The 24,429-nt window shown below is 42.0% G+C and overlaps 1 protein-coding gene across 1 annotated transcript in view; it reads right to left on the bottom strand.

Moving 5' to 3' along the window:
• jph2 (junctophilin 2) overlaps positions 1-24,429 on the bottom strand; it is an 83,057-nt gene that overhangs the window by 54,633 nt on the left and 3,995 nt on the right. The window contains exon 2 of the mRNA XM_078419042.1: positions 12,840-13,641. Within this exon, the coding sequence (XP_078275168.1) occupies positions 12,840-13,641 (802 nt within the window). The remainder of the gene's footprint in view (positions 1-12,839; positions 13,642-24,429) is intronic.

Genomic DNA, 24,429 nt, shown 5'->3' with positions numbered 1-24,429 from the left:
CAGTAGAAGTGGTGTGCCCAGACTTTCAGAATGCCATTGTCCAACCTGAAATATCAGTGTGCAGAGTTGAAGTTGAATATTGGGAAAATATATTGGTATGGATAAAAAAAAGTTGAGACTGAAAACAGATTATGAATACATTTTTTTTACAGGGTTGACAGGCAGTAACTAGTGAAATTCTGCAGGGATGATGCTTGGGCCTCGATATTCATGACATAGGCATATGAGGAAATAATATTGCAACATTAAGTTTGCTGACCAAACCAGGTGAGATCATGAATGGAGCAGTGTGCAAAGAATCTATCTACTTCACTTTGAAGCATGAGAAAAAAATGAGATCCCACATAACGTGGATAAATGTGAAGTTATTCACTTTGGGAGAAAAAGGAGATTAGTTTTCCTATTTATATTGTGTTAGTTCAGGAAGTGTTGATGTATGAAAAGATTTTAGTGGTGTTGTCACTGAATGCAAACCTGCAGATTTAGTGAGCAGCTCAGGAACCAAACGGGACTGTATTAGTCTTCAAAACAAGGTGGATTTGAATCCATGAGCAAGGATGTCATGGTTACTGGGCCTTGGTGAGACCATGCCTGGAGTATTATGTGCAGTTTTGGTCTCATCTAGAGAAGGGTAGGAAATCACAAAAGGAGGAAGTCAATATTTTAACCATGGCCCTTGGGTGGAATCTGAGAAGGGTTTCGAGAAATAATGGCAAGATTCACCAGGTTCTCAGGTTCTAGAGATAGAAGCTAAAATGAATCCAATAGGTGATTTTTTTTTGTCCAAAGGAAAAAAAGGTGAAGCTTCAAATAAATTCAAAGAATAGCTGAAGGTTGGATCAGGGTAGGAGGAAGGAGAAAGGCAAAGTTTCCATTTTGGGCACAACTAGAAATTGTAAACTGGATGCTCCAGACAGTGGGCTGGTAAGGTTAGTATTCAAACTTGCATTGGGGGAGAGGGGGAGAGGGGCTACCCAATCTTTCGATACCCCCCTCCCTGCACGCACACATTTCTCCCACACCCTCTGTCTGCTCTCATTCCCTCCCACCCACCCACTCTCATCTCCAATCACTGTCCACCACTTCCAGATTATCCTTCTTTCTCCTCTCCCCCCCCCCTCCCCCATAGTCCTTTTCACCCATATCTCTCCCTGTACATTTCACTCCTCTTCTCTCCTTGTACGATACCCTTTTGTTTCCTTTTCATCTCTAGTCTTCATCACTTACTCCACCCACCTGCCAATTAATTCCCCTCCTCTCACCTGTATTCACATATTAAATGTCATACTTTTTTAATGCCCCACCTCCCTTTTTCAGCTTTCTCCCCCTACTCCTATCAGTCTGAAGAAGGGTCCCCATTCAAAATGCTGTCTCTTCATATTACCCACAGATGCTGCTTCACCCACTGAGTTCCTCCAGCACTTTGTGTTTGGCTCAGTGTTATTGGAAATTTGATTTAACTAAAATAAACATCTTTAATGAATTTAACTCTCAATGGGAGTAGTCTGATTTTTAAATTTCTGAAAATGTCTTTAAAAGCGTTTAAATGGTATAATTGTTGGACGAGTATTGTAACTACTTTGTAAATAAAGAAAACATTTTTTTTAAAAGGACGTCTTAAAAAATCCCTACACATCCACAAAAATGAGCAAAATTTAAAAGACCCTCTAAATCAGAATTTTCACGATTTTGATTCTAGAGTGTGGCCAATTTTGCGGTGAGCATGGGATGATTGGCTAATGTTGGACAAAGATGAACATTTAAACTGTTACTAGACCAAGTGGACCCGTTGGGCTCCAAGTGGCTCCTGTATTGGTGCAGCATCCCCTCCTCCCCTTCACCCCTCCCCCTCACCCCTTCCCCATCCCTCCCCCTCCCCCATCCTCTCCCCCCAACCCCCCCTCCCCCATCCCCTTCACCCCTCCCCTTCCCTCCCCTCTCTCTAAATGGGAACACGTAGCCACAAGGAACCGTGGATGCTGGTTTACTCCCTGGTGAAGAGGCGACATTTCAGGTCGAACCCTTCTGATTAAATTTTTAACTAAAATGGGGAATTTACAATTACATTGTGCTCAATCACTTCACAGATAATGAAGTGCTTTTTAAAAACGGTCATTGTTGGTAAATAGAAAATGCAGCACCTAATTTCACAAAGCATGTTCCACAAACAATAGCATGGTATCATCCACAGAATCTGTATTTCTTACAAACAAGGAACTGCATTTGCTGGTTTCCAAAAAAAAAAGTGCTGGAGTAACTCCACTGATCCACCGAGTTACTCCAGCACTTTGTGTCTTTTTAACCTATGTTTATGGTTGCCGGAGGAATAAATCCTCCAGTATTTTCCAAGCAAGTGTAAACCAAATAAATATTGCAAATTGAAAATAAAAACTGAAAATGCTCGAAATACTCAGGCCTGACTGAATCTTCCAAAATAGCTCAACACAATTTACTGACCGTCGGCATCGAACTATCCATGACCCTCTTTCGCCTAGTCCTGGCATGTCTCTTTGACCTCTTGGACAAGGCCTGGACCGCGAGATTACTCATTTTCCTTTGCTCAGTCTGCCCTAAACACAGCATGCCAAGGAAACAACTCTCCTCATGCAGGTTCAATTCAATAGTTTGTCAGGTCTTGCGTGTTAGGTACAAATAAATTCGCAAGCACTAGGTTCACAACAGCTTGGTTGCTAATGGCCATCAGCAAGGACACAATAGTTTTAAAAACTGTTTCTGCAGAGACCAAAACAAAACCAAGTTTAGAAACTTTTGTCTAGTTTCTTGCCTCCTTCCTGGGGTACAATTTGCCAGGACGCAAGCATCTGATAGTGACTCAGAAGCCAATTAATTCCCATTTTCTTTTTTATTGAAGATGTACACTTTCACTCACATCATAAATATTTCCCAGCACGTAAATGTCAAGCTCCCCAAGGAACTGCCTTCATGGGGAAAAATAATTGGCTTCAACAAGTCCCTGAAGAACAAGTCTTTCACTTCTGTCAGTAACTTTCTTAACATGACTATCTTCCAGAAAAGGATTGCTCCAACTTGCATTCAAGGTAGCAAATGATTATCAAATATTTAAGGAGTGTAGGAAAATAACTGCAGATGCTGGTACAAATCGAAGGTATCACAAGATGTTGGAGTTACTCAGCAGGTCAGGCAGCATCTCAGGAGAGAAAGAATGGGTGACTTGTTTTTGATTTGGTCGGGTCGAGACCCTTCTTCAGACAAAGTCCCGCCCCCTCCCCTGACATCAGTCTGAAGAAGGGTCTCGACCCGAAACGTCACCCATTCCTTCTCTCCCGAGATGCTGCCTGACCAGCTGAGTTACTCCTGCATTTTGTGATACCATCAAATATTTAAAGTTATTTCAACTTTGCCAATTTTATGCTAAATTGTTTCACATTGATGTAAAAGTGACAGGAATATTGGAGAGAGCACACCAAAACCCTTACCCAAACATTCTAAAGGCATTCACTGACAGGAAATAAGTTTCAAAACCTCTTAAACCTTGCATTGCGCACAGCATAACTGATCAAAGATGGCAGCTAGAATATGGCAGCTCCACGTGTTGGTCTCAGAAGAGGATCTACCATTATCAGATACAATTGCTCCACTTTCAAATCCCTTTTCCACTTGCAAATCTTTGTACTTGTGGATGGCTTGATTGTATTCATGTATAGTACTATTATCTGTAGGAAAAAAAACTGCAGATGCTGGTTAAAATCGAAGGTAGACACAAAATACTGGAGTAACTCAGCGGGTCAGGCAGCATCTCGGGAGAGAAGGAATAGTATTATCTGATTTGATTGGATAGCACACAAGCAAAACCTGTTCACAGTAATAATAAACCAAAGCCAACTAAACAAAAGTTTAATTTGGAAAATGCACTGCCAAATGATAGGTGAATGCAAGTGAATGGGTTTTTTTAAATTGGCAGATGGATGGATAACAGTTAGAGGTATACAGGAGACAAAAGGGTGAAAGATCAGAGAGGAGGAGCAAAGTCAGAGGAATGTGAGAATACCAGCCAATTTAGGACCGAGTGAGCAAAGGAAAATGCAGGCACTACTTGTGTATGGCTTAATTGTACTTGTGTATAGTATGATCTGACTGGATAACACACAACGTTTTTTCCACTATATCTCGATGCACATGACAAAATATCCCAATATCAAAAATATTCCACGGAATATCTAAATAACTACAAATCCACTCCCCAGAAACATACAACCAGAGTGTCAGATCAAACCGTCCTGGAAAATGTCAAAGTTTAATCTCTAGGCTTTACACTTCGCCTTTAAGTTATATTGGCATCTACTAAAACATCTTTAAAACCAATATCTATTAAATACCCTGTCTGGGGGTTGAGCAATTAAACCATTCTCCCAATAGCATCATCATCTGGAATTAAAAATGATGAGAGAATAATTTAGGAGGTCCTTTCTATGATTTTCCTGTCCAAAAGCAGCAAGTTATAATTTAATGGAAAAATAAAACTTCAAATTCACTTCTACCACGTGTTAGTGCTCCAGAATACCATATTAGTTATGCATAGTGTAGGAAACTGCAGATGCTGATTAATACCGAAGATAGACACAAAATGCTGGAGTACTGTCCCGCTGGGTTACTCCAGCATTTTGTGTCTATATTAGTTAAGCAGTCATGTTTGACATTGGCAATCATACTGACTGAAAACTGTAATGGAATATGATTCTGTTTAGAAATTTAAAAAAACACAGAAAACATAGCAAAGCAGGAGGTAGTCATCTGCTTCTGGTGCCTCCTTCACCATTCCAAAGCTAATCCTGTGCCACATCACTTTACTGACCAAACCTATATATCCAGAAGTCCATTACATTAGCATTGAATATATTCATGAGCAGGGATTTGCAGCCCTGAAGGTGTAGGAAAATAACTGCAGATACTGGTACAAACCAAAGGTATTTATTTCACAAAATGCTGGAGTAACTCAGCAGGTCAGGCAGCATCTCAGGAGAGAAGGAATGGGTGACGTTTCTGAAGAAGGGTCTCGACCCGAAACGTCACCCATTCCTTCTCTCCTGAGATGCTGCCTGACCTGCTGAGTTACTCCAGCATTTTGTGAAATGCAGCCCTGAAGGGATTTTGAGTATTTAAAATGTATTAAAGAAATGCACCCTTATCTCAATCTGAAATTCTCACATTTTCTCACATTCCTCTGATTTCACATTTCACTCCTCTTATCTTTCACCCTTTTGGATCCTTTATATCTCTAACATTTGTCCACCCATCTGCCAATTAAAAGTACCTTCACCTGTATTCACCTATCACTTGCCAGACTCTGCCCAGCAGCCCCCACCTCTTTTACAGCTTTCTCTCCCCACCTACAATCAGTCTGGTCCCAACCAGAAGTGTCACTCATCCATGTCCTCCAATGATGCTGCCTGACCCAGAGTTACTCCAGGGGGGGTGTGTGTGTGTGCATGTGCGTGTGCGTGTGCGTGTGCGTGTGTGTGTCTTTTTTTTTGTTGTAAACAAGCGTCTGCAGTAACTTGTGCAACATTGGTGAAGTCCTAAAACTTAATAGAGGAATTTCAGGAACATATTCACAGCTTTGACTCCCATATGTGAATAAAGAACGATATGCCAATGCATCTTCAATACCGTAAGGAAGACAGCTTTCACGTTAGGAGATTAATTTGATTGCAGCAACTATAAAGAAGCCTCCCTGGTCTCAACACCAGAGTTCTCCTCAACAGCTTCCTAGCAGCAGAAGTGAAGAATTGATCCAAGAATTGTGGTGTGAATTGTGACCACAATGAACATGATATTCACCAAGCAACGTGCAAAAAACCCCCAAAGATCAGTGTCACACTCTATAGGAAAGATTTTTTTTTAACCTTACTGTCAAGTGAAAAAGACAGTGGGGAATCCTTGGTATTTTTGGCTGCCTTCAAGTATATGTTACCTTTCTACCACTGAGGCATGATGAGACACAGTTCATAATTCTCACTAATTGGTCCGCTGTAGACTGGAGTTAAACATCGTGCTCCAATTATTTTCTCGATCTTTCTTGTTGTAGTATTGCTTGCACCTCCAACATACTGAAGCTAATCTACAGGATGAATGCAAAACCACATTGCCTACACTCCAGAATCAGGGTCAGTGAAGCCGTGATAATCAGTTTACACTTGTTGTACAACATACAGCCGAAAATCATCACCTCAATTCCAAGACAATGTGCATTACATCAAAAACCTGGAAAGCAAAGGTCTCCCACACATGCTGCACAAAACTGCTGCTGCTACAAGGGTCTCGACCCGAAACGTCACCCATTCCTTCTCTCCCGAGATGCTGCCTGACCTGCTGAGTTCTCCAGCATTTTGTGAATAAATCTGCTGCTACAAACACTGCTTCATCACTTCATGTCCACAGCACAACCCTGGAAATTGTGGTCCAGATTCCTTACCTCAGAAACCACCACTCAAACACCTCCTGATGAAATTCCGACTGCCCTTCATGTCAGAACAAATTCCACAAGACCAATCAAAGGAAGCTTAGATTCGTCATAAACCTCTTAGGAAGGTTAGAAACCTAGAAAGTCAAATATGAACAATATGTACAATGAAGAGATGATGTCCTTCTGAAGGCTAGATGAGTATCCAAAATCTCTGCCATACAAGTGAAGCTGAAAGACCAGGTAATGGATTTGTTCACTCTTGTAATCAGGAACACATTTACCGGGGCTTTCCGATGAGATAAAGGTCAACTGTTTTGCACATTAAGGAAATCACTAATTGAATTTCTCATCTGCAGATGTGAAAAGTTCAGTAAAATAGAAGCCATTCTCGTATACCCCTCGCACAGACAGTTGCCATGTCGTGAGAATTGCAAATTACTCTCACGATGCTACATATGCCAGGTCCATTGCAAAGATGGATGGGCATGTCCAAAGGCTTGCAACGCTCGTTAATTGCCATTGCCCGCACCACTGATGATCCTGCGGTGTTCCTGCAACAGTGAACCATGCCGTCATATTGATTTTTCAAGGGCACTGGAGAGTGATTCCTTGCTGGTCTCTCAGATAACAGTTCCTAAAGCCTCCGTGCTATTCCTGATACTCTGTTAAATAACATGGTTGTCCAGCTGTCAAGTCTGGTAATGGCACTGTGATGCAATGTTGTTTAGCCTTGAAATCATGACAAGTGATATTGCCATTTACATTTCTATTATTGTCTCCTCAGCCGTAACAGACCTTTAAAAAAATTAAACTTTTCAACAAATCTATTGATCGGAATGAATGATTCCTCTTTTGTATTCTGAAAAATTCTATTGAGTACACACACTAATGTGGAAGTTGCCTGTGTGGAGCCTCTCTAAGTGGGCATCAGGAATGGAGAGTTACTTGAAATGGAGAATCTTTTAAGTTTCTTTTAAATACTTGTTATTTGATTAGTATAACAAAGGTGGACGAGAAATGCTCTCTGTCCCTTGGTGCAAGATGCCTATTGTGCAAGCATCATTACGATTTCTGTGCAATAGTTAACGCCTTCATAACCAATAGGAGGGAATGACTACACCGGTTGTAGAGTGGAAATCTGTTAGTGACCACTCCCCATGGAGAAAGCCAGTGAATTGGACGAGATTCATCTTTCCACTCATCCCACTATTAATGAGCTAATGGAGTTCTCACAAAAACCAGGGTTCTAGTCAGGTTCTCGAGAAATAGCAGCCGTTCTTCTTAAATGATAATAAAGGAAGAGTCTCTCTGACAATAATGTCAGACAATAGACAGCAGACAATAGGTGCAGGAGTAGGCCATTCGGCCCTTCGAGCCAGCACCGCCATTCAATGTGATCATGGCTGATCATTCACAATTAGTACCCCGTTCCTGCCCTGTCCCCGTACCCCTTGACTCCGCTATCATTAAGAGCTCTACGTAATGCTCTCTTGAAAGCATCCAGAGAATTGGCCTCCACTGCCACAGATTTACAACTCTCTGAGTGAAAAGGTTTTTCCTCATCTCCGTTCTAAATGGCCTACCCCTTGTTCTTAAACTGTGGCCCCTGGTTCTGGACTAACCCAACCTTGGGAACATGTTTCCTGCCTCTAGCGTGTCCAATCCCTTAATAATCGTAAGCTTGGGTAAGCTCCGAAAGACTCTCCCTTTGCCTTCATCTGCCAAGATTATCTGCTACTCTTGCTCATCCCCAATTTTCTTAGCGAGATCCTTATGGGCCATGCCATTCACTACGATACTATTTCATTGAACTTGCTGGACCATGGACAGGCAAGGAACGAGGAGATGGGCTTGTCTCCCGGGCAGTGCAGTACCTGAAATCGTAACGCAAAAACTTTCTTCAATCTAATTATCTTTGTTGACAAAGTCCATTTTCCTTGAGTTGATGGCATCAGTAATCTCTAGTTCAGCAGCATGCTGCAAGCTGGGAAACATGGTATAGATTGGCCATTACTGTCAGGGGTGTTGAGAAATGCAGGGTGTTAATAACATCTGAGGGAAGGGGTGCTCATTGATGGGCCCCCAAATGTTTATTACACCGACAGGAAACCTTAGTCACCTTTGACTCATTGCTACCCAGAGTTGAAGATGGGAACATGGCTCACGAGCACTCTTGGAAGACATGGTCTGCAAGTACAAACCTTTTTTTCTCCTTCATCAGGGTTCTCGCTGCCTCCAATGGCTATCCACTTTGTGCGGGACACCGAGTGAGACCAACTTGGAAGCACCAAAGCACATGGACTGCAAAACATGCTACTTTATTGACTTCAGATGTCAAATTGATGATCATGCTGGAGAATATCGCAAAAGCTAGTTGCTTTTCCCAAGCCAAGCTATTCGTGCTCAATTGGCTTTTTGCAACAAAAAAACATTTTCAATCATAGAACTTTTAACTAAACACTCCACCATTTGATTTCTAAATTGGCGTTTCTTACCTTGTATGTTCCATTCATGTCACCGATTGAGGAGCAATTCATTTATAAATCCATTTATAAATGAATTGCACACAGACACAATTCAGACTCCTACACTGAGCTTACACCAGGCATTATCAGAACAATGACCAATTCATCATCCAACAAGGAGGGAGAGAGAAAACGGGTAATTATAGACCAGTTAGTCTGACATCAGTGGTGGGGAAGATGCTGGAGTCAATTATAAAAGACGAAATTGCTGAGCATTTGGATAGCAGTAACGGGATCATTCCGAGTCAGCATGGATTTACGAAGGGGAAATCATGCTTGACAAATCTACTGGAATTTTTTGAGGATGTAACTAGGAAAATTGACAAGGGAGAGTCAGTGGATGTGGTGTACCTCGACTTTCAGAAAGCCTTCGACAAGGTCCCACATAGGAGATTAGTGGGCAAAATTAGGGCACATGGTATTGGGGGTAGGGTACTGACATGGATAGAAAATTGGTTGACAGACAGAAAGCAAAGAGTGGGGATAAATGGGTCCCTTTCGGAATGGCAGGCAGTGACCAGTGGGGTACCGCAAGGTTCGGTGCTGGGACCCCAGCTATTTACGATATCCATTAATGACTTAGACGAAGGGATTAAAAGTACCATTAGCAAATTTGCAGATGATACTAAGTTGGGGGGTAGTGTGAATTGTGAGGAAGATGCAATAAGGCTGCAGGGTGACTTGGACAGGTTGTGTGAGTGGGCAGATACATGGCAGATGCAGTTTAATGTAGATAAGTGTGAGGTTATTCACTTTGGAAGCAAGAATAGAAAGGCAGATTATTATCTGAATGGTGTCAAGTTAGGAGGAGGGGGAGTTCAACGAGATCTGGGTGTCCTAGTGCATCAGTCAATGAAAGGAAGCATGCAGGTACAGCAGGCAGTGAAGAAAGCCAATGGAATGTTGGCCTTCGTAACAAGAGGAGTTGAGTATAGGAGCAAAGAGGTCCTTCTACAGTTGTACCGGGCCCTGGTGAGACCGCACCTGGAGTACTGTGTGCAGTTTTGGTCTCCAAATTTGAGGAAGGATATTCTTGCTATGGAGGGCGTGCAGCGTAGGTTCACTAGGTTAATTCCCGGAATGGCGGGACTGTCGTATGTTGAAAGGCTGGAGCGATTGGGCTTGTATACACTGGAATTTAGAAGGATGAGGGGGGATCTTATTGAAACATATAAGATAATTAGGGGATTGGACACATTAGAGGCAGATAACATGTTCCCAATGTTGGGGGAGTCCAGAACAAGGGGCCACAGTTTAAGAATAAGGGGTAGGCCATTTAGAACGGAGATGAGGAAGAACTTTTTCAGTCAGAGGGTGGTGAAGGTGTGGAATTCTCTGCCTCAGAAGGCAGTGGAGGCCAGTTCGTTGGATGCTTTCAAGAGAGAGCTGGATAGAGCTCTTAAGGATAGCGGAGTGAGGGGGTATGGGGAGAAGGCAGGAACGGGGTACTGATTGAGAGTGATCAGCCATGATCGCATTGAATGGCGGTGCTGGCTCGAAGGGCTGAATGGCCTACTCCTGCACCTATTGTCTATTGTCTATTGACACCGAATTCAACAATTCCAAACAAACCAACACTGCCCTGCCACATTTCCAACATTCACCACTTCATTTTTTTTCCCTTACAGTAATTTCAAATGTTATTTCTCTGCTTCCACTTACCTTCTCTAGACTTACCTCTTTTATTCACGGATACCTTTATACTATGCTCTTTTATCCAACTCCATTTCTTTCATCATTCAATCAAATACCCCTGTGTTCTCTTCACTCCACCCCACTTTCTCAGCACCTCAGACCTTGTTTTCTTTTTCCATTTCCAAAGAAAGATCATCAACTTTCACTAATGTTAACTCTGTTTCGCTTTCCCTGGATGCTGCCTGACCAGCCGAATATTTCCACCGTTCGTAATATTTTGTCTTTAACTCAGATTTTAAAACGTAGAGTAAAGCAATACTAACGTGTTTTAAAAAAAACAACTTTTGCCATGAAGATGGAGCAATACCTCCGAGTCAATACCAGCACCTACAGGTTTCACTCCAAGATACACACATCTTGGTTTAAATGACATCATTCCTCCACTGGCCCTTGAATTCACCTCCCCACAGATGTGAAGAGAATCTTCACCCAGATGGATTTACATTTGTTCAACATTACGGTCCATCACATTCGCAATTAAAGTTGCAGAATAAATGCCAGCCTTGTCATCGACACCCACACTCTGCGAGAAAATACCATTCCAATCGAAGGTAACCAAGGAAGTTCCACTCAATCAGGGGGTATTCTACATTGATCTTACACCTGAACTATTTGTATTGAATTTACCATGCTTAACATTTCCAAACCTTGTGATCAATAGTCGACAGTGTTTTATTGTCATATGTCATATATCACTATAGGTAACCAAGGAAGAGTCACTTATCCAGGGGCATCCTCTCCTGTTCTGGCACCTGAACTACCTGGGTTGAATTTAGCTCTGCTTCCCATTCACAAACCTTAGTATCACCTTATTCCAGACAGATTATAAACTGTTTTGACACCCAAACTAATCTGGATTGAATTTACCTCTGCATACCATTCCCAAACCAGGTATCCAAGGAAGTGCCACTTATTTCAGGGGCACTCGGTACTGTTCTGACATCTGAACTGTGTGGATTGCATTTACCATTGCCTACCATTCCCAAATCTTAGTGCTACCTATTCCAGAGAGATTCAATACCATTTTGACCCTGAACTATCTGGATTGAATTTACCACTGCTCACCACCCCAAACCCAAATATCATCAAACAAGTGCTACTTATTCCAGTGGGTTTCTGTACAGTTTTGTCACCTGAAACTTTGTTATTCACAAACTTTGTTATAACCATTGATAACCAAGGCAATGGGGCACATATTTTGCGAGCATCCTCTCTTCTTCTGACACCTGAACTACCTGGATTGAATTGAGCACTGCTTACATTCCCCAAACCTTGATATCATCAAACAAGTGCTACTCATTCCACTGGGAATTAGTTTAGAAGAAAGTGGGGGGGACCTCATTGGTCCCCTGGGTTGAATTGAGCACTGCTTACCATTCCCAACACCTAGAGGTGTGTGGATTGACCTGCTGCCAATGGCTGTACAGAATAGTGAAAGGCTTGGACAGAGTGGATGTGGAGAGGATGTTTCCACTAGCAGGAGAATCTAAGACTGGAGGTCACAGCCTCAGAATTAAATGACGTTCTTTTAGGAAGGAGATGAGGAGGAATTTCTTTAGTCAGAGGGCGTTGTGAATCTGTGGAATTCTTTGCCTCAGAAGGCTGTGGAGGCAAAGTCAGTGGATATATTCGAGGCAGGGATAGATAGATTCTTGATTAGTACAGGTGTCAGAGGTTATGGGGAGAAGGCAGAGAATGGGGTTAGGAGGGAGAGATAGATCAGCCATGATTAAAGGATGGAGTAAACTTGATGGGCCAAATGGCCTAATTCTATTCCTGTTACTTATGAACTTACTGTTTTGACACCCAAACTACCTGGATTGGATTTAATGTGGCCCACCATTCCCAAACCTTGTTATCACCATAGATAACCGAGGAAGTGTTTGTGGTTGTGTGTGTAATTGTTTATTTTATTGCTCTTATTGTTGGACTGTGACGAAATCTCGTCCAAAAGGTTTGTTTTTTTTGGATGCAAATAAAGGTGATTCTGATTCTGATCTTTCAAGGGCATTCTCTCTTGTTCTGGCACCTGAGCTACCTGGGTTGGATTGAGCACTGCTTACCATTCCCAACATCTAGAGCTGTGTGGATTGACCTGCTGCCAATGGCTGGAGATGAATCTACCACCTTCCTCTCTGCTGGCTGGCCACAACAAGAGCATTGAGACTCCTTACCTGGACAACGCGATCTCGGACTTCTGCCTGGCGATGGCCGCCGCCCTCTGCGCTCCTTCCACGCTCCTCTCCACCTTTTCCCGCAGCTTGTTGGTCCTGAGGGGGATCAGGTGCTTCTTCTTGCCCTTGACCAGCAAGTTGTTCTTGTACTTGCCCTCCTCCTTGCGGCCGTCGGGGAAGGTGGTGCAGCCGTAGCCGTGGCGCAGGTTGTCGTGCCACTCGCCCTCGTACTTGAGGCCGCTCGACCTCTCGCTCACGCCGTAACCCGAGCGCTTGTCGCTCTTCCACTCGCCCATGTAGCTCTCGGTGGTGGTGGCGTCGATGTCGGCATCGACGGGCGGGAAGTCGTCCACGCCGCCGCCACTCTCGCCCAGGCTGACGATGGAGTTGGCGTCGCTGGCGGCCGAGCCGAGGCCGGTGTCGCTCTTGAGGAAGCTCAGCTTGCTGCGCTGGCTGGCCAGCGAGCTCTTGGACTCGCTCTTCCTCAGCTTGCCGAGCAGCGAGGCGCGGCGGAAGAGGCCCCGGCGCTTGGCCTTGTGCTCGGCCGCGTCGCCGGCGCTGTGCAGGCTGAGGGCGAAGCCGCCGCGGCTAGGCCCCGGCCCCGGGCGGGTGGGCGCGCCGAGCGCCAGCGAGTCGGCGGGAGGCTCGTGCTGCAGCACGGCGCCGTTGCTGTGTTCGCTGCGCAACGACGTGAGCGACGTCCGGAGCGGCGAGCGGATCATGGTGGCCATCCCGTAAGGAACGCTCTGGCGCACTCCATAACCGTGGCGCATCCCTCCTGTGAACTGGCCCTGGTACGTACCTGCAAAACCCCAAACACACAAAAGGTTCACTCAAATAACCACTGTCAAAACCTTTACAAAGTCGTTTAATCAGATGCCCCACCTCTGACAACACGGATTACCCACGCATATACCTCACATCTAGTTGTGCGCGTAATTTTCCTTGTCAATATTGATCAATAATGACCAAAACCAGCATCTGCAGTTCCTTCCTACACACTTGATCAATTGAATGATTGATTGCTGAGTCCACACTGGGATAACAGAGAACCCAATGAGTGCATGGGTGATCGATGGTCAGCCTAGATTCGGTGGGGTGGGCCTGTTTCCATGCTATATCTTTCCATCTATCACCCATTGTGCATTTTTTCTAAGTTATCTTACTTTTGCATCTACTCCCTACACACTCGGGGCAATTTACAGAGGCCAGTTAACCTACGGACCCGAGATGCTGGAGTAACTCAGTGGGTCAGGCAGCTTGAATTATTCCAGCACCCTGTTGAGTTACTCCAGCACCCTGTTGAGTTACTCCAGCAGCCTGTTGAGTTACTCCAGCAGCTTGTTGAGTTACTCCAGCAGCCTGTTGAGTTCCCCCAGCAGCCTGTTACGCCAACATTTTGCGTCTAACTCCAGCACCCCGTTGAGTTACTCCAGCACTATGTGTTTTTTTTCTCAAGATTCCAGCATCTGCAGTTCCTCGAGTCATACAGGGAGATGACCTCAAGCCTGTGCTTATTTGGGACGTGGGAAGAAACCCACGCAGAAAGTCAACACAGACAGCACATGAGGTCAGGATCAAACATGGGTCACTGATTGATCGATTGAATGAAAGATGCAGCATGGAACAGGCCCTTCGGTCCAATTGATCCATGCCAACCATTAATCAATCACCCATTACACTACTAGTTCTATGTTATCCCACTTTTGCATCCACTCCCTGCGCATTCGGGACAATTTTACACTGTTACCAATTAACTTACAAACCCAAGTCGTTGGGATTTGGGAGGAAACCCATGCAGTCAGAGGGAGAACGTGCAAACTCCACACAGACAGCACCGTAGGTCGGGATCAAATCCAGGTCTCTGGCGCTGTGAGGCAGCAGCCCCACCTGCTGCACCACTGTGCTGCCCCTTTATATATATTTTTTAATACTTATTAAATTCTTTGGAGCCACCTGAAAGGGTGAAATTTGCTAATGGAAGCCCCATTTTTCTTTCATGATCAAAGTGGAACGCAGATATCAAATCCTTCTTACAGGAAGCATCACATGGGAGGTCTTGGATAAAATCATTGGTCAAAATTCCGACTAAAAACTTGACATACTATTTAGCCTGGCCAGCTATCAAATTTATTTAATCAATATTTAAATAAACGATAAAACCATTTAAAATTTCAAGCTGTTAAAAATTAAACAAAAGTTCAAAAACGAAAACATTTAAAATATTTGAACAAAATTATTGAAGGATGTGAGGGCACTGCTGAAGATGCAAAACAATGACCTAGATTTTACAGAGAGCTCCATGTGTAGATGCAGCATTTCCCCAGCGAAATGCCAATACAGAGCGTCTCTCTGTATTGCACAGATAAATGCAAATTCCCAAATTTCTTCTCTGCTCTTTATGGCCAATTTACTTTGACGCAGTGACATACAAAGTTAGCACCAGAGCAGTGTTTAGTTTAGTGATACAGCGCGGAAACAGGCCCTTACGGCCCACCGGGTCCGCGCCAACCAGCGACCCGCATGCACCAGCACTGTCCTACACACACACTCTAGGGAACATTTACAATTTTTACCAAAGCCAATTAACCTACCAACCTGTACGTCTTTGGAGTGTGACAGGATACCTGAGCACCCAGAGAAAACCAACGCAGTCACAGGGAGAATGTACAAAGTTCGTACAGACAGCGCCCGTAGTCAGGATCGAACCTTAGTACCGCTGCGCCACCGTGCCGCCCATAATTTCCATTTTTGGACAAATATTTTTGGTCAAATGCTTTAATTGTTTAATTTGCCCCTGAACTTTTCTTTATTTTTAATACTTTGACATTTTAAATGGTTTTATTGTTTTACTTCAAATTTCAACGGGATTGATAGCTGGACAAGCGAAGTGGCATGTCAAGTTTTTATTCAGCCTTTTAAGACTTCCCACGAAACGTTTGAAAATGATCCAGGAACCCATTGCCACATTTGGTCCCACCATTGAAAATGCCCTTCTTTCAGCAAGTTTATGAATTATGAATTATGGACAGAGATGATGCAGGAAGCTCGCCATTAAAAAGAATGTGTCGGCCATTAAATAACATGGAATTAAGTCAGTTTTTAACTATCTGTTGGTTTAAATATCAAAAAGATACTGGAATCCTCTTTTTAAAATGGAAGGATGAGGGCTAACTGAACTAAGATATTTAAGATGACAAAGAGATTTGGTAAGGTGATATATTGCTAATATTTTTCATTTTTTTAATCCAAAATGAAGGATCAGCCATACATGATACAACTACATCCAACAGGGAATTTGGGAGATTTTTGTTTCACTCAAAATTTTGGACCTGATGTCTGAAGAAGATAGTGTAAGTTGCACAGATATAGGGGAGTTTATTAAGGACAAAAGAGAGAGAAACACAGTTTATGGATCAGAGGGTTGTGAAGAAAAAAATCCTCTTAGAAATGCTGAAAATGACTGGGAGGGAAAGATGTGCGGAATCCTATTGAGAGTTGTAGGGAGTGATCCCTTGAATGTGCAGGCTGGTGCAGTAGAAGATGAAAACCCTTTCTCTCAGATCATAGAAAAGCACAAGAATAAGCCCATCAGCCCACAATGTTTCTGCTGAACATGATGCCAAGATAAATTAATTTCTACCTGCACGTAACTCCCTATCTCTCAACTCCTTGTATATCCACGTGCCCGTCTAAAACCTTTCTAAACAACGCTATTGTCTCTCTCTCCACCAACAGTCTTGGCAGCCTGTTCCAGGCACTCACCACTCTCTGCATGTAAAAACTGGTCCTGCACATCACCTTTAAACTTTGCCCCTCTCGCCTTAAAGTTCCTGCAGGAAGGAGAGAGACAGGGCGTGTGTGTGTGCAGGAATTAGAGGAGATCGTGCATGCTCTAATAAATCAGGAACTAAAGTCGTTGCTTGCTAACAGTGATTTATTAAACTCACTTCAATTTTCTAAAATTGGTCACTCTTCTAATAGAAAAAAATAAAACACACAGATGTCTCCAGTTATATCAAGCCTGGTTGTCTGTCGTACCTAATAAAGACCTCTGTGGTTTGGTATGTTTTTTCTGCCAACAGTTTAAAATTATGTATCAAACCAGGACAGAAACAGAGTGTGCAAATCCTGCCTCTTAATTGCCTCCATTTCTGTATGGTCGAGATGTAGAACCAATGATTCATTAATTTATTAATAAGTGTCTGTTGTGGCTGTTCCCAACTGAACCTTTGTAATATGTTCAATCGTCCATAAAGTAGAAACAAAAGATTGTCGCAATTTTTTTTCGCGTAAAAATATACATCCTAAATATTGCAAAATACTGTTTACTCTTAGTTTGGAAGGTAGTGGTAAATGATGAGCAGTTCAATAAAAGGTTTGTAATAGTTATACAAATGGCAAAAAAGGGAAAAAAAATCTTTAAATTGAATGTTCGTGTTGATGTTATGCTTACATGAGGAAGGATGGGACTTGCGGAACTGTGGGAGTCTGTGGGTATGTAGCTGGTCTGTTCCCCGTGTGGGCAAAGGAGAGATCCAGAAAGGTAAGGGCAGCGTTAGGGATGGGCCATGGGTACAAGGCAGAAATATTCATGTTCTGTATGAGTGCAGGAAGCCAGCAGTAACAAAAGCAGCCAGTGATAAATCATCAGCATTAGCTAGCATGCCCTCGGCAGGATAATAACCTTTATTTATGGAAGGGCATGTGACAATATTTCAAATGGCAATATTCCACAAAACTGAGTGTTCACGATGTAAAAGCTAAAAACTGGAAATTAAAAACAGAAAATGTTGGGAATACTCAGCAGGAAAGACTGCATATCCGGAGAGAGAAACACTAAATGATTCAGGTCTAACTTTTCATCAGGACAGAGAAATGTAAAAATTCAAGTGTGTTTTAAGTTTCCAGAGAAGAGGAGGAGTGGAAGGAAGAAGAGTTGTTTGGAAATAGGATGAAAATTAAGGGAAGCCAGGTGGCACAGATGTTGGTGCTGTCACAGCGAGGGCAGTGAAGGATTGTTAGTCATAGCTAAACTGTTTGGAGGAGATGTAAATAGAAGGAGGGGGGGGGACAAAAGATGGAAAAAAATACATTATAGAGTCTGAGATACAGAACAGAGCAGTTGCTGCAAATCTTCAGTGGAAGCTGGAATTGCTCAGCAGCTCAGGTAGTAAATAAGGAAAAATGAAATCTGAATTAATGTTCCAGGTTGATAAACGTTTATCAGACATTTATATTATGGCAGTCTAAAATCATTTTATAATTGAATGGGAGATGATGGTGTCATAATAGCAAACCCTGATATCTGCCCATGTCTTGCACACATACTTGAGCCAAAGAAAAACTAGCCTTGATAGCGGCCTCTAGCTCTCGAACAATAAGACGTAATGGTCAAGATACATCTTTATAAAGGCAGTAGAAAGAGATGCAAGGACTGGTTACCTTATAGATAGGGTGAAAGCCTTTGCTTTGTAAAAAAAACCATTGTTTTGGGTGTCACCATCAGTGAAGGCAGCACTTCAACACTGTGTTATATGCCTTGATATAAGCCACGTGTTATAAGCCTTGTGTAGGAAGGAACTGCAGATGCTGGTTTAAACCGAATATAGGCACAAAATGCTGGAGTAACTCAGCAGGACAGGCAGCATCTCCGGAGAGAAGGAATGGTTGACGTTTCGGGTCAAGATCCTCCTTCAGACAGATCTGTTATACGTCTTGCTTGTTATTCAGTTGTTTTGATGTAATGAAACTGAACTGGCAGCTGATACAATTGTGAGAAAAGCTGCCCAAGATAACATTCTGTCCCGCTCTCTTAATTCATCAGAGGATAACTTCTAAGTAATGCCTAAGATAGACACAAAATGCTGGAGTAACACAGCAGGTCAGGCAGCATCTATGGAGAAAAGGAATAGGTGACATTTCGGGTTCGAACCCTTCTTCAGACCCAAAACATCACTTATTCCTTTTCTCCAGAGATTCTGTCTGACTGCTGAGTTACTCCAGCATTTTTTGTCCATCTTTGGTATAAACCAGCATCTACAATTCCTCTAAGAAAATAACTGCAGATGTTGGTACAAATCGATTTATTCACAAAATGCTGGAGTAACTCAGCAGGTCAGGCAGCATCTCGGGAGAGAAGGAATGGGTGACGTTTCGGGTCGAGACCCTTCTTCAGACTGATGTCAGGGGGGCGGGACAATGGAAGGATATAGGTGGAGACAGGAAGATAGAGGGAGATCTGGTAAGGAGGAGGGGAAGGGAGGGACAGAGGAACTATCTAAAGTTGGAGAAGTCGATGTTCATACCACTGGGCTGCAAACTGCCCAGGCGAAATATGAGGTGCTGTTCCTCCAATTTCCGGTGGGCCTCACTATGGCACTGGAGGAGGCCCATGACAGAAAGATCAGACTGGGAATGGGAGGGGGAGTTGAAGTGCTCGGCCACCGGGAGATCAATTCCTTCCTACACATGTTATGTATAATGCCAGTTTGGCACAGCATATGCAGATCCACAATTCTAAGCAAAACCATTAGGCAGGAGAAAGTGCAAACTCTAAAGGTGTTTGCACGCTTTTTTACAGCAGATTTACTTGATTCAAAATTAAATTACTACAATTTCTGTAAAATGTAGAACTGTATTCTTTCATTGTCATCATAATATCTCTTTGATTAGTTTGATTCAGCCTGATTAATTATAATCAGAAACGGAAACTGTTTTAAAAGAATAGAATATGCAATATGGAATGATGCAAATCCAGCCATCACGAAGAAGTTTACAACTGCTGTAGCCATCGTCGTGAGGTAGAAGGGCAACGAGCAGTTTGCTCAAGGCAAGATTCTAAGATAATGATGACCAGATTTTTTTATAGCAATGTGCTTGAAAAATAAATATTATCCAGAACAAAATGATATTTTCTTTGCTAATGTGCACAATGTGTACTGCATTGGGACTCCTACGGTCCACTTGAGAGGAAATGTTGCTTGAAGATTAATCATAAAGGTTGCATAGTCACATGTTAAGAGTCATACTGCATGAACAGAGGTCCTTTGGCACAACCCCCATGCAGACTAGATGCCCCATCTACACTAGTCCCACCTGCCCATATTTGACCCATACCCCTCTGAACCTTTCCTATATGTGTACCTGTACAAATGACTTTTAAATGTTGTTATAGTACCTGCCTCAACGACCGTCTCTGGCAGCTAATTCCACCCTCTGTGTGAAAATGGTGCCTCTCAGGTTCCTATTAAATCTTTCCCCTCTCACCACAAACACATGTCTTCTGGTTCTTGATTCCCCTACTCTGGGTAAAAGACTGTGAATTCACCCTTTGTATTCACCTCATAATCATACACACCTCTATAAATCACCCCTCAGCTTCCTGTGCTCCAAGGAATAAAATCCATCTGCCCAACCTCTCAAGTCCAGGCAACACCCTCATAAATCTTCTCTGCGCTCTTACTACATTTCTCCTATAACCGGTTGACCAAATCTGAACACAATACTGTACTCCAAACGCAGCCTCACCAACGTCTTGTACAATTGTAACATAATACCTCAACTTCTATACTCCATACCCTGATTGCTGAAGCTCTATGTATCAAAAGCCTTTTTGACCATCCTATGTACCTGTGACACCACTTTAAAGGAACTATGTACCTGCACTCCTAGATCCCTCTGCTCTACATCACTCCCCAGAGCCCCACTTTGAAGGCCCTGCCCTGGTTCGACCTCCCAAATGCAACACCTGGCTGGCACTTCTGCATTAAACACCACTAACCTTTCCTCATCCCACTTTCCCAAATCTCCGAGATGCTGCTGCAATTTTTGATAACCATCTTCGCTATCTATGATACCACCCACTTTAGTGTAATTTGGCAATTTACCAATCGTGTCCTACATTCTGAACCAAATCGTTGATATTAACAACAAATAGCAATGTGCCCAGCACTAATCCATGAGGCACACCACTACTAACAAGCCTCTACTCCAAAGAACAACCTTCTATTCAATTCAATTCCCCCTCTGCTTCCTACCATGAAGGCACTTCTCTATCCAGTCAGCTAGCTGTACCTAGATCCCATGTGATCTAACCTTTCAGAGCAGCTCACCATTCAGAACCTTATCAAATGACTTGCCGAAATCCATACATACATCTATCTACAGCTTTGCGATCATCAACCTTTTCGGTTACTTCAAAAAACTTCATGCTGACTATCGCCAAACAGCTCCTGTCTACCCAAATGCATATATCTTATCCATCAGAATCCTCTCCAATAACTTGCCTAGCACAGATGTTAGGCTCACAGGTCTATAGTTCTCAGGCGTTCCTTGCAGCCCTTCTTAAATAAAGGCACAACGTTACCCACCAGTGTTCCGGCACCTCAGCGGTGTCTAATGATGATTTATACATCTCAGCCAGAATGCCTGTACTTTCTTCTCTAGCTTCCCACTGTGCCTATGGACATATCTGATCAGACACAGGAGATTTATCTCCCTTCAAACGCCTTAGGATATCCATCAACCCCTCAACCGTAAAACGGACTGTCCTGAAGACATCTCTATTAACTGGCCCAAGTTCCCCAGTCTTCATGTCTTTCTCCACAGTAAAAACAGAGGAGAAATATTGGTGCGCAAGATCATGAGGGGAATAGATAAGGTAAATGCACATAGTCTTTTACCCAGAGTAGACAAATCAAGAACCAGGGTTATAGGTTTAAGATGAGAGAGGAAAGATTTAATAAGGACCTGAGGAACAACTTTTTCATACAGAGAGTGGTGGGTAAATGCAACGAGCTGCCAGAGGAAGTAGTTGAAGCAAGTACTATAACAACATTTTAAAATACATTTGGACGGGTACATGTATGGGAAAGGTCGAGTGCATATGGGTCAAACGCTGGCATGTTAGATGGGGCATCTTGGTCGACATGGGCAAGTTGGGCTGAAGGGCCTGTTTCTGTGCTGTATGACTCTAAGAACTCAGTCAGGACCTTCTCTATCTCCTTCAACTCAACTCAGAGATAAGCGCTTTTATTTTCCTGACGGGCACTATCGTCTATCTAGTTACCCTCTTTCCCTTAATGTACTTATATAAAATGTCTTTGGATTTTCCCTAATATTATGAGCCAGAGCCAACTCATGCCCCTTTTGCCCTTCTTTGGTCTATTCCTCAGTTTCCGAAAGTCCTCCAGGCATATTTGATCCCAGCTGTACACCTTATTTCTGCCTGAGCAGCACTTGTACATTACGGATAATATTAACACCTACTTAATAGTTAATGAATAGAATTTGTTACTTCTCTGATATCAATTATCAAGTGTGAACACTAAACAACCTCTGGAATGAGTTTTCAAAGGCTCTAATGCATCTGATCCATTATTCATTATGGTTTTCAGTTAAAGTTGTGCATTTTCAGGATACAGATTTTTTTTAAACACGTTGTTGAAATGAAAATGAAAGTGTAATCGAGCACCTGCAGAACTGGTTTAGGTGATCAATGTTGTCCTTTTCTATAACCAGTTGCTTACACTGATTCCCAATATTATTATTACATATGTAATAACTTGAAGAATCATTCATTGCAGTGTAATATTGCAGTTGCAGTTGATGCGGTATGGTTTTGATAGTTACTATGGAAACTCGCCGACACCTCTCCGAGTGCCACTGTATTGTGCAGAGTGCACAATAGCAAATCTGTTACATAAGTTGGAATATTTAACAAATTTAGATGCATTGAATATATTAGAATAACAAGAGAAAATATTTATGCGCTCATAATTCATGGGTGAAGTTTTAAATATTTGCAGATTCAATAATTGTAATTTGTTGACGAGGAAAATAGAATTTTCTTTAGCAAGATCTAATACTAAATGTCTAAATTCAACCTGAGGTTAGGAGCTATTTAATTGACCATCTGATGCTGAATATTTGTTATTTTACTCAATACCATGTTTTTTATTGTAAAATATGAATTCCAAATATTAAATCCTCCAATATATTTTATTTAGATTGCTCATTTGAGAATAATTCGATCAAAGTAGCTCATTAAGAAATTTTGACAAGTTGAGTTCAATGATACCGAAACTGATTCGTTATTGCCTGATTGTGCATTCAGTTCTGGTTATATATTAACTTTAAAGCTTTGTACCCATCTTCCAAAACTATCAATGACGACTTTAACAAATAGCACAGTTGTAAATAAAACTATCAACTGCAAAATTCACCCCTTATCACCGGCTATTTAAATATAGAATTTGAGGGGATTAAGTTATTGGAATAAAATTGATTACAGTTGTACTGTAAAAAAAATTGTGTTTATGTACCAATTCTAGGCATGCATAGCCTAGAAGCTCGGGTTAAAAGGTCAAGATCCATGAGGAAACTATTATGCAATACAGAAACGGCAAACTGGAAACTTGGCAGAAAGTCAGCCAACTGTGGATGCACAAGAACTCCTATTAGGGTAATAACTGTTCTGATCAGGCCAAGAAAGCCAGCAGAACAAGACAAGTTGTATTTTGTAGAAATGACTGATTTTTTTTCTCGGGTGATAACTTTGTTTAATAATTTTTTACGTACTTTTGACAATGCTTCTCGCTTAAATGTATAAAAAAGGTTGGTTAATCCATTCAGTTAAGAGATGGGGAGGAGATTCATCAGGTATTGCAGGAGAATGGTGCAGAACTCTATAAAATAAAATTATTCCAAAATAATCTGGGTGCCACTTATTTTAATAATCGTAGATGTGCATTGCGTATGGACTGTCGAAAAAAAATCATTTGACAAGGTGAAATTTCGAGAAAAGTTAACGATGGAATGGGTGGAAGGATATTAACTAAGTGGGGGAAAGGAAAGCAGTAATGGATAATTTTCAGAATGATTCATAGCAAGGTGTCAAATCTCACTAGATTCAGTTGTGGGACATTAATTTTATGTCAGACATTAATGATTTGGGTGCAAGTCAAAGTGGTAACATTTGCAGGTACAGGTAATATTATAGGACATTCAGATAAGTATTCACAAAACCAAATAAAACAACAGAAGGATATAGAAATAGTCTAAAAAGCTGTAGATTGAGCTCTGTGCCTCTAAGTCAAACTGATGTCATTTGGGAAATAGGTGAAGGCAGTTAAACTAAACACATGGCCTTGGTTCTATGGACAAGTGGAAAACGTTTGTAATATTGATTCAAAGAACTTATCAAAGCAGTTTCCTAGGTCAATAAGGAAGTTGACAAAGAAATCCTATGCTTGATAATGGAAAAGAAAAATATTTGAGGTAATTTTAAGCCTTAATGAAATTATAATAGGACTTCAGTTGGGATACTGTATATATATATACACCATGATGCACAATGCTATAAATGATGAGGCTTTAAAGAGAATATAACAGATTCACAAAGTGAATTGTCAATACAAGAAAAATTTAGATTTTTAAAAAAAATATTCATAAAAACATTTATTATGAGCTGGCGTAAAAATGTTGGGAATAGAGTTTCCATCAGTCGAGATGGCAAAAAGACCAAAGGTGAAAAGGGTAATACATTTTCTTTAAACAATAAGAAATGCAAAGAAGGGTGCAAGAGAAA

This window comes from Rhinoraja longicauda, chromosome 22 (genome assembly GCF_053455715.1).
Source record: "Rhinoraja longicauda isolate Sanriku21f chromosome 22, sRhiLon1.1, whole genome shotgun sequence".
Taxonomy (NCBI): Eukaryota; Metazoa; Chordata; class Chondrichthyes; order Rajiformes; family Arhynchobatidae; genus Rhinoraja; species Rhinoraja longicauda.
This window is presented reverse-complemented; position numbering and strand designations above follow the sequence as displayed.